Here is a 12,050-nt window from a genome sequence, read left to right as displayed (position 1 = left end):
GGAGTGGCACAGTGTTTGCTGCAAAGTGCGTGTCCCGCTCGGGTGTCACAATGCATGTTTGAATGAGAGAAAGCTGGAGATATACGCCATCAGGCAGCGAATGGGCTACCAGATCGGTGTGTTTATGATGAGATCTAAGAAGCATGACAGACTGCATCTGTGATCGCACGCATATGCTTGCTGCCAATATTTGTTGGAGTTTGTTACATTCAAATATTCATTTGGAGAGTAAGTCTGATGCATTAGCACTTTGTTATCTCTGTGCCTTCAAACATATCTTTATTCCGTCAATCATGAGAAAATAAAGATACAATTATAATAATAATAACCTTAGGTCTCTGAAGAAACTGGTCATAAGAATTTGATGTTATCTTCAGCTAAGTAACACCAGTAGACAAACACAGACTACTCAAACAAACCCATAAACAGTGATTCACTTGCATTTCTTCACTAAACTGTGTAAACATTCTCAGTACAGGGTGATGAATGTGAATCCCTAACTGGAGTCAGGAACCAACTAATGTGGAATCCAATAAATAAGTTTACAGCTGCCCTGCCCTATTAAATAAACAATGACGAATCTTGAATTTGCTATTCAAAAGAAGCAATGCCATTATATTGAAGCCTGTGATTCTTCCTTCTGAAACCTTGTATCTCCAAATTTTGCAAATATCTAACCAGCAAAAAGTATTAAAACGTGTTTGTCCACTTTGACAACACTGTATTTAATGCATTTAATGCCATTTCTTAAAAAACTGTGAATTTGGACATTCAAGGTTTTAGAAGGACAACAACGATGTGTAAAATGAAGTATTGAGAAAAACAACCCTCATTATCCTTATTGGATATAAAATAAAAACAGTTAATGATCCTACAGGCCAATTTTTCAATGTTTGTGTATTCTGTATAAAAAACATCATAAATTAATTTGAGAAGACTGTATCCTGATAATATTTTAAGATAAAGAAAATCTAAATGTACAGCACCATCATCTGAGACAATAGTGAAATAGTTTAAAGTTTAATTAACAAAAAAGTACAAATAAAATAAAGAAACATGACAAAAATCATTATGCCAATAACAAATTATACATTTTACGAAATATTTTCTTTTCTTTGACTTAAATCTTTTCAAACCAATACTTTCTGTTTACTACCAAGTGTAAATAAAAAGTTTCACCCAAGATTTTCAATTTCTGGCTTCAGAGTCTTCGACTCAACACTAAATCTTTCCCCAAAGGAATTTTACAAAGCACAAAGAGCAAGATATTTTATGATCATATATTACATTCATAAGACCAGGTATGAGCTGGCCTCCTTTCTCCAACCATATTTCATATACCCACCATATGTCCCTATATCAAAAACACATGGTTCATAAAGGGGGTCCATGTTTGATGGAGTCTTAGTGAAATAGATTTTCTAGGCCTCATGGATCAATATGACTTTAATCTCTGCTGGACTGGGCTATGAAAGTTTGGAGAATAAGGGGCAGAGCTGCCGTAAATCTCTCCAGCAAGTCTGTAGGTTCTCAAACCCTCAGAGCTTCACCACAAACACCATCAGTACTGTCACAACACAACACATCCTCAAACACATTCCTCAGAATTATATGATAACTGTATATGTTCCTTTGATAGTAATTGAGCATAACACTGTAAAAACTTATTCAGCAGTTTAGTTGTTTAAACTTCCTTTTCTTAAGTTGACACAACTTTACATGCGTTCTCAGCATCTTACCGTGAGATCTTGAGCAGCACGAAGCTGACTGCATTTAAATTGACATATAGCAGACGCTTTTATCTATGGAACTTCATTACACTGGTACCGAAACCCGGGAGGAAAGAGGAACATGTGGTCGAAGAGCCCTCGCTGCCGAGGAGTTCGGGCAGCGCGGACGAGGGACGTTCGCCGGTGGCTGCCCGAGGCGGGGGTGCTGGAGCAAGATGAATCGGCTGGGATGGAGAGCCCGCTGCCGTGCTCATGGGCCGAGGTGGGATGGCGGCCTTAAGGAGGAATCGGAGGGGTCGTCGCCATTGGCCGTGGGCCGGAATCCTGTGTCCAACAACCATGAATTAAGGAACAGGCTGCCCTCACTATGAGGGCCATCGCCAACCTCCAAGAGGAGGAGGAGGATCGGGCCGTCCCTCCGACGTCCAGCACCACCGCATTGCACCACGTGGAAGAGCCTCTCTGCTGGGACGAGGACCGAGCAACAGCATGTCGGGGAACCGGACCAATTTTCTTTTCTTTTCCTCTCTCCCCTCTCTCGTCCCTGTAGCTCCTTGGGCTCCCGTCTCCGTTCTCTCGTCTCGTCGGTGCATACCCCCAGGTCCTGCCGACGCCTAGACGGTGGCGTGAGTGATAGTTGCAATCAGCTGTGCACACAACGGTCTCGCATATCTCACGGAGGAGATCGGAGCTTAAAAGGACGAGCGGCAGGACTGTTGACGAGAGAGGACAGGGCCCTGACATGTGTTAAGTTTGTGGTTATGTTTTATGGCCGGCAGTCTACCGTGGGGTGGCTGCCGGTCTTTTACTTCCGTGTTTATTGTTTGTTTATTTTTGACTAAAGAGTGTTAAATGTTCGCCGGTTCCCGCCTCCTTCCTTCCCTTTTATGGAACTTCATTACAGACACATTTCTTAAAGCTGTTTTGCGTGAGGTCAGGTAAATGAGATTGGGCAAATACATGCTGTCCTTAAAGTCAGTGAAATCTAGCGGCAAGGTTGCGAATTGCAACCAACCGCTCACTCCACCCCTCCACCTATCTTTCAAAATACTACGACAGCTGACAGAACATGGCAAATAACATGCAAGGCGACCCGCGGTGTTTGTAGACAGAAATACCGCAGCTCATTCTAATTTAATAAAAACATAACTCTTCATTTTGAAGCTCTTTATGCACCTCTGAAGACAGCTATGAATATTATATTGCATTTCTATCAATAGATCATCCCAAAAATGACACACTGGACCTTTAACCAAACTTTATATGCACCCTTATTATTACATCATGCAGTCTGAGAATAAAATAAAAGAAAAAATGTTTTGATGAGACAATTACACTAACAGAATAAAGAGTTTCAGAAACACAAAATATCTATTTTACTGTAAGAACATTTTGCGTCCCGATCATTGAACCTGTCAGGAACGGGCAAATCAGATAAATGACTCAAAGAAGAGCTCAAAGTATTTGTTTAAAGAACAGGGACAAAGAAAATGCCACTTGAAAGCAAAAAAAGAAAGCATAGGAACCTTAAACGCAGACCTTAAAATCAGGTCATTACATGAATAAAAAAGACAAGGAGCTGAGTATTGCATACTTTTTCTAGATCATAACAAAAATAAATCTTCAATAGCTGGTTTAACAAAAATCTAAATCTACAAAAAAAGAATTTCGTGCTTAAGAAGTGCTTAAATATACTGAAGTTAGATACACATTGTACTCACATAATAGTAAAACACACAGCATCAAGCAACTATTGAATTAAAGCTTGTGATCTAATAAAACACTGGAGGATTAAATTAATTTCCTATGTCATACATTTCTTCTACAGATGCTACAGACACCTTTAAATGTTTTAATTTCACACATTTAAGTCCAATTAAGTCTTACGTAGGGAAAAAGTAGTCAACTTAAACATTTCTCCACTTCTTTATCAAGCAGAAGGCAATAAAACTCTCATCATCGCATTCCAGTACCTTCATAAATCTTTTGAATTTGTTAAACTCTTTTAATATGGCAAGAACTGCTTCCATTGAGCATGACTGGATTCCAGCCTCAATGACCTCAATTAGCTCTCCATTGAGGAAATCTTACAAGAAAAAAACATGTTAGACATAATAATGTCCTTGACTGCTGTGCATCTCTCAGTGGTGTTTATTACATGGTGCCGAGAACCGTTGAGTGTCAGGCTGTTTTTTCTGATAGTGGAAAAAGCCAGACAAAGCAGGCCAGAAAGGCAGAAGGTACGTAGCAGCAGCTCCTACCTGCATTGAGACTTACTCATTTGAGCCTTCTTTGTGATTTCAATCACGTGCGTTGCACGCAGACGTCAGTAGAAGTGAAAAGGAACAGTTCACCAAACAAAATAAAACGTTACTTTTGGGAGAACTGTTTAAATCTGTATAAATGTTGTTGTTTTGCCGAGAATGGGAATTGGGAAAATGTTTGTAACCAAACAGTTCTGGGTCACTATGGACTACCATAGTGAGAAAAATGACTATTATGCTAGTCAATGGTGCCCCAGAACTGTTTGGTACCCACATCCTTCGAAATATCTTCTTTTGTGTTCAACAGAACAACAACATTTATACAAGTTGAGAACAACCTTAGGGTGAGTAAATGATGACAGAATTTTCATTTTTGGGAAAACGATCCCTTTGAGAGCCAACGGTGGATTTCAAGGGTTTGCCAGTAAAATTCATTTAAAGAGAATATTCAAAGGCCACTTTAGTGATAAAAATGAGGATAGCATTTTAATCTCAAAAGCTACCACACTTTGGTCTCAGTCATTGTTTACCATCACCAACTAAGATGCGTAAATCCCTGCCACCTTTTAACATGTGGTGCTATTAAACCGACACTTAAGACAAACTTAAGGTCAAGGATTCCTCAAAACAATAATGAAAGAATCACAGTTTCCGTCTAACTGTGCAAGGCGGAAAACATGAAATCACAGGGTGAGGCTGCACCTGCATGGGTTGGATTTCCCTGGTTCTTACAGAAAGGTGACCGAGCGTCTCAAAAGAGCATTTTTTCCTCCAGCAAAACTTACTGGGCTGTGTGAGAATGACTCTTCAACGTAAGATTCTAAGTGCCCTCCTGTACCTAACCTCACGATAAACTATTGCACCACATTCTCACTCCCGACTCGTCACATAATGAAGCTCAGACAGTGCCCCTCTGCGTCATTATGAAATTGTACATTAGATATAATTTGCACTGATGATGTGTCGGGGTTGAATTTAAGTTTAATTGCCAGGATAATTGTATTAACATGACCTTGTTCAGGCAGTTTGAGCAAGCAATGTAACCGTTTATTTATCGTAATATATCGATCGCACCATTTCGTTGGCTTTGAATGTGAAACAGTATTGGCTCCGGAGATTCGACTGCATCTAACTAATGTTCCGGTTTATCTTTTGAATGGGAGCCGACTGCGTGCATTCACGGACACGGCATCTTCATATAAAAGTATTGTACGGCCTTAGTGTGCTGACGGGAGTGAGAACGGGTTGTCTATTTTTCTGTCATTTTCCCATCAAACTGTGAGCCCTGGTCTCTCAGATCCTCACTTAGCCAAATTTCCATTGGGCCTCCCTGAAATTGGACCTGTTTTTGAAAACCATAGATAAATCACAGAGGAATGGAGCAGCCTTCCAGAGACAACAAAGGAAAAGCCAGAACCGGTTTGCACTGTTGTTGTACACTCACTTCCCATCAGATGTTGACTCAGAGCAGCTCTGCCGTTTGAAGAGAAGGTGGGAAGAGCCCTCTGGCAGTCTCCTTTCCCAAACCCCCCACACACACACCTCGCACCATTTATACGTCCGGTGCAGTTGACAGGCAAGTGTAAAGAAAGCATTTCTCGACAGGAGACGGACTGCCTCTGATACTGGGGAACAAGCACTCTCAGCTGCTGCTTTCAGGAATCTCTATGACACATTTCCTCATTATTTTGGTGGCGCCAACCATATTCAGCATTGAAAGACAAATATGAGGTCCTCTGAGCTTCTACTGCAGATGAAAGTTTAAAAAAACAATCCCAGGCAATTTCCTTAATTACAAAGGAAATAAGATTACGGTCGCTGGGGTGCTTTTTTAAAGGTACTCTGCAATTAACTGAGGTCAAAGAATCTGGTTGTCTGGTTGATGCTGATTAATGAATCTGTGTGATGTGTATCTGTGGTGCTTGAGACATCTGAGCCCCCCTCTCGTGGTTCACGGCCTACACCAGGGCTGTCTCAATGATGTTCAGGCATGAGACAACTCATCAGTCGGTAAGTCCCTTTAAAGATGAGGTAACACGCGGTTTCTTCCCAATCTCATATTAATCTTGAGTACCGATAAAGTATTGCATACTTCGTATGTAGTTTGATCAAATTTATAAAAGACAGATACAGCTGTACGATTATTTCTGAAAAAAGACGAGATCTGGAGGCGTGTGGGGGGCGGAACTACAGCATGAGCACACATGTTCGCATTATCCCTGCATATCTGTTGATTCAATATAAGTTTGTGTTGCCAACAAAACAGAGGCATTGTCAGCTGGACTTACCGTGTGCGGTTCATGTCCGCCATCTTTAGCGCTGAAACCGCACCATCTATCAGTTTCAAACGATGCGGGCGTACGTTTCGGGTGAACTGTCTTATAAGGGACTAAAAACCCAAGTTACGAAATGGGAATCCATGTCCAAAAAAAAACTTTCCGAAACCTGAATAAACCCTGGCAGAGTAAATCGAACACAGAAATACTATGTCATATGTTCAACTGTTTTTTTAACAAGTTGACCATGTTACGCTTTTTTAACAGTAAAAAGTCAGAATGCATTAAATAGCATGTTACCTCCATTTTAAAACTTCATCATTGTTGATGTCCCATGCTGTCATAGCTTCATATAGTTTCACCATAACGAGCCTGTGCATTCAAATTCGGCTAATGAAATAACATTTAAAAACATACAAAGCAGTTTTGTTCACTTGCACTTGCGTATGTGCCACACATATTTACAAAAAAAACTGCACATAACTTCTAAGTCCTTGCACATGATGCTAATTTATAGTTAATGCACAATAACACAAACATCTCACAGCAGATGATTTTAAATCTATCAGGAACCGTTTTACAGATAGTTTCAGTGGCCACATCATAAACAAAGGTTATATGGCCCTAACTTGTAGACCCTTAAAGAATCAATAACTGTTAAGTAGTTTTAAATGAATGTATTTCAATTAATATACAATAAATTAAACTAATTAATGATGAAATATATTGTTATGTTATAACCATGCACAGACCAGAAGTTACATTTCCAATGAAACAGTCTATAGCCCACTTCAGAAAATGACAGCAATGCTAATATGCTGGCCCAGAAGCCATTAATTTACACAAAAGTTTGAAAAAAATACAACAAACAGAACATTTATAACCGAATCAAAATGTTTAAGGAATATCCTTAAGATTTCATTATAGATGTAAGAATTTAAAATAGAATATATAAGAATAAGCCTGAAGTGCTTCTGGACCAAAGTTCATGACTTGCGAAGTGGTCTATAGTTAAAAGCAGTAAATTTGTTGCAGAGAATTTATTTGATGGCTCCTGAAACAGTTATCTGAGGAATTTAAAGGGGACCACATATATAAAGCGGCAACGGTAAGCTTATAATAATAATTTAGCATTTGAGCTGTTGGGTCTTGTTTTGTGGGTAATTTACACAATAAAAAAGTTTTTTCCTTTGCGTTTTTGAAAAGTTTCACCTACACATGACAGCGCATTGACATGGATCCGGGAAAACAAATAAAAGTGATGTATTATGCATGCCAGGATGTGCATTGTGCTGTTGCGCAAAAATTAAAACCTACGTGTTTGCGCACATCCGCATATGTGTGTTTGTAGTCGTGTGCATATACTGTAAATACTACGTCTGCGCTGTTTGTAGTGGTGCACTAAATCTACTTTTTGCTTGAGAAGTGATCATAAGTATGTCACGCGGCACAAACATGCAGCATGGACGTCTTCTGTTTTTAGTTGAAAACGTTCTCGTGTAAAATGGCCTCTTAGCTATAACTATCCTAGAGGACTGACAGTCCAACAACCTGAGGAATCCAATTAGGCACTAGAGGACAAAGACATCTTTTCCCAACAGGGTTGATATCATATTGAAAAGCTCTTCAACTTTAGGTTTCCTCGCTCCTAGTGACAGGCCCATATCAGCCAGGCCAATTTATTGGTAGATAACTCTAACGGCTTGTCCAATGAACAGAAGCAGTACAGTAGTTTTACCAAGTGTCAGTTTAGAAATATTCAGACAACCCTGACAATGAGAACTGTGGGATCTGGTGAAGCATGGCACCAACAACGCTAATGACATTGGTTCAATTCCTAAGAAACACAACACAGAGCTCAATTGCACTGTAGGGATAAATAATGCACAAATCTGACTTTAATCCAAACAAACACTTAGAAATTAAGAAATTGGTGTCTGGCTACCTAAAGAGAGGATTTCAGATGCATGGTGCTACTGTTGAATACAACAGAGATTTTAAAAAAAAGCAAAAGGCTCCGCATAACAGGACTCCAGAGTGTTAGCTGCCCCATTCCATTCTGGCTTTTGTGTAATTGCATTCATGCACTTTAATTAGTTCTCTAATTCCAACTATTCATCCTAATGTGCTTCATTCGCCGCCGGTTTGGATTCTGACAGGGCTTGGAGAACTACAGAAAAAAAGATCCTTGAAAGAATAAATAATTTCCAGGCCACTCACGCATGTATTACGCTATTCAGAATTGAGACAAAAAGACCTCATGACTTCATTAAGTCGATGATGATTGAAATGCACTCACATAAAGCAAAGCAAAATTGTCAGGGTCATCTCAATAACGTTCTGCTTGTATTTTTTATGAATCAATTGATTCTTTTTAGAATATATATCATCGATTCTCACATAAAAGGTTATCCATTCATTATTAGAATATTGAGTTTGACAACAGTTAGAATGCCTCTATTTATCTCTTATCGGGTCACTCATCACTGCCTCCTGTCAACCAGTCTACTGAACAAAAAAACAAAAGGTAAAAACATAGGCGGAAATGGCAGGCCCACACAATAAAACTGGATTACACTGTGTAACTCAGGCAAAACCCAACAAAAGCAGGATTACACTCCAGCCGAAGAACACCGAGAATGCACAGACTGCAGCGGCAGTCACACAACCCCACAGCCACCCAACAGCTTGCTAAATGGAAGTCATTTAATTCACTGAAAATCAATAACTTCCTCAAACGAATCATGATTGTTTGTCAAGTTTTTTGGGCGAATCGTGCGACATGTTACCTGCAGCCTGGCTCTGAGAGAGAGAGAGAGAGGGGGGGGGGGGGGGGGGGAGAGAGAGAGAGAGGGGGGGGGGAGAGAGACAGAGACACAGAGAGACGGAGAGAGAGAGAGACGGAGAGAGAGAGAGAGAGAGAGAGAGAGAGAGAGAGAGAGAGAGAGAGAGAGAGACAGAGAGACAGAGAGACAGAGAGACAGAGAGACAGAGAGACAGAGAGAGAGAGAGAGAGAGAGAGAGAGAGAGAGAGAGAGAGAGAGAGAGAGAGAGAGATTATGAACAACCACACTGCACCCTTTACTTTCTATACCTGGTCTGTCTTCATGCTGCCCACTAACAGTGCGGAGGAGGAAACGCTTCATATGTATGCGTGTGTCCGTGCGAGTGAGTGAGAGTGAGAGAGAGAGAGAGAGATGAACTTTTTTATGCGTGTAAAAATAACAGAAATATGATCAACGTTATTAAAGGATGCGCCCACTAAATGCATCCTTAGTGCAAATTACACAGAAGTATCACCCACACGGCGAACGCTTTAATGTTTACAGTTCGCATTTGCACCTTTCGATTTGTGCCGTTACGTTTTCATCAGATTCTCGTTAGTTCGCAGGCAAAATGACGTCTCTTTAAAACGTCAGACTCGTTATTAAAATCATTAATTTGTTATTTAATTCAACAAAAAATCATTTGACGGTTTGCGCATTTCATTCGTTTTGATAAACGAGCTGCGATTATTTATAAAGCTGCCGAATGAGAGTATTTCTCGTCAGTTAAAAAGAGCGCAACGGAGTAAATCATCCTCACTGTACATCGGCTCAACCTTACAGAAGAAACACGTGAATCCGCATAAAGACAAACGTTTACCTGCTGGTAAAATATGAAATATTTGCATTGTTTTGTGATAACTGTTATGTTTCAAGCGCAAAGCAGTGCGATGATGTGAAAAGTTGACGTAAAATTCGTAACGGCTAACATTAAACACATGTATGAAGCATACTTTTATTAGACAGCAGCGTAACGTCTCCAGAGGCCACAAATACGATTCATTTTACCACCGCAAATAAGACACACACTTGCGTTTGCTACAGAACTTCCCAGGTTCCAATGAGAATAATAATACAGCAACATACAATTCATCTCAATCCAAGCTGATGGTTTGCTTATAAACAGACTTTTCGAAAATGAACCAAGGTTTCAACACAGTTGTTACTACGTTATGATAACACATCCGCCAAAAACACGACTAATGCACTTTTACTATAATAAAACCACAATTCATTTTCCCGAGAGGGGGGATAACACGCGGCTCAAAACATTGCACGGTTCAAGCTTCGTTTTACCCAACGAAACCAAACGTCACCGTTAAGAGAAAAGTTTCGAAACAACTCAGCCTCATTCTGCTTCAAACAAAACATATCGCGTTTGTTTGTATAAACCAGTGCTTATCATGTCCCAAAAAACAAACAAGAGTTTGACAAGTGCGCAACGTCTTCAGACAAACGACACTTTACCTGTTGGTCCCTCCACGCTGTCGGCGTGAATCTGAATCGCCAGGATCAAGAGAAACGCGCAGGTATTCATCTTAGGTTTAAGTCCAGTTGGGAAAACAACCCGAAATCATTTCAGTGGCTCCAGTAGTTTGGATGATGAAGTTGTGGACCGACTCCCGGTCTTCGATTCCCGAAATCCAGCCGAAGCGCAGTTGAGAGTCGCGTGAAGTGAAACGGGGGCCGTACGGTCCGATCAAACTGACGTCAGGATAAACAGTTGGAAGGGATGTTTCTTTCTCCCCGAGCGCACTTTCTGGCATTTGAGTATGCGTAGTGTGCTTGAAAGTGTGCGGACGACGCCCCCATGCGGCGCTTTTGGAAAGTGTGCACAAAAATTCTGACGTTCTGATCTGAACGTGTGCGGGTTGGACGCCTCGGATTTGTGATATTCCCACCACAAACCCAAAAGCAACGTCTAGATTTAGTAAAATTAAAAGTATTTGAAAGGCACATTAAAACATTGATGTAACAAATTATTTGGTAGCATTACAAAATAAAAGTATTTATTAAGATTTAAAGAGCGCCGTTCCTGAATTATTATCCGGGTTGAGGTGGGAAATATCCTAATTCCGAGGTGTCCTTAACGAAGTTTAAATCCAGATCGTTTAATCTGATTTAGGTTCGTTAATAAATTCGGTCAAATTTAAACGTTTATGGTGGTATTGTTAGTCTGTTGTGCCAATAGCCCAAACTTTTATACCACTAATAAAAACACAAACCTATGATTATTATAGTTAAACTATAAGTAATTTTGTAACTTTCATGCTTTTTCCTGTTTCCTAGAACAATAGCCATCATCAGGCCAGCAAGCTCTGGAGCACCTGGACCGTCATGTTATCTACTCAGTCCCACAGGTTGCATGAATTTGTGTTCATCTGTTTAGGCTCAAAAAGACGGACCACCTATTTAGTCATGAATAGAAGCAACAGGGCCAACTTGGAGCTCAGCAGCCTAAGGTCCATCCATGTCCCACAGCCAGCAGGGATGGCAGACGCAGATAACAACATGCAAATCCATTCACATACCAATTTATTTTCACACGGCAATAAGCGATGGAACCGTTTTTCACGCTGTCACGAACCGTCTTTTTATTATGTATTCACAGCAGGGTATTTCATCTGCAGAGTTGTAGATCAAGCAATTGGATGGTCTGTTATTAAAACATCAGTCAAATAAATTATGTCCAAGAGTTTTTCATGGGTAACATTATGACAGTAATATACAAACAGGTTATTTGTGTGTACTGTTCACAGATCCCAGACAGAAGACAGGTGTGGGATGTGAGAATGAGCACAAACATTTTTTTTGTGAGATTTGTTTATTTTGTGTGATCAAATCTATTACAGTTATTATAATGCAACATCCATGGGCTGAACATCAGTTGATCTTTTTGAAATAAAAATGTGCCTCAGAAAATTTGTAATTCAGATTTTCTACCAGTTAAAAAAA

At 40.1% G+C, this 12,050-nt stretch overlaps 1 protein-coding gene across 1 annotated transcript in view; it reads right to left on the bottom strand.

Moving 5' to 3' along the window:
* The window catches only part of ptprub (protein tyrosine phosphatase receptor type Ub), a 171,825-nt gene extending 161,018 nt beyond the window's left edge, over nt 1-10,807 (bottom strand). Inside the window, exon 1 of the mRNA XM_079470498.1 lies at nt 10,563-10,807. Coding sequence (XP_079326624.1) covers nt 10,563-10,632 — 70 coding nt within the window. The 5' untranslated portion in view covers nt 10,633-10,807. The remainder of the gene's footprint in view (nt 1-10,562) is intronic.
* Nucleotides 10,808-12,050: the final 1,243 nt, after the last annotated feature.

Source organism: Barbatula barbatula (genome assembly GCF_947034865.1).
Source record: "Barbatula barbatula genome assembly, chromosome: 12".
Classification (NCBI taxonomy): Eukaryota; Metazoa; Chordata; class Actinopteri; order Cypriniformes; family Nemacheilidae; genus Barbatula; species Barbatula barbatula.
Note: the sequence above shows the minus strand (reverse complement) of the source record. Positions and strands in the feature narration are given on the sequence as shown.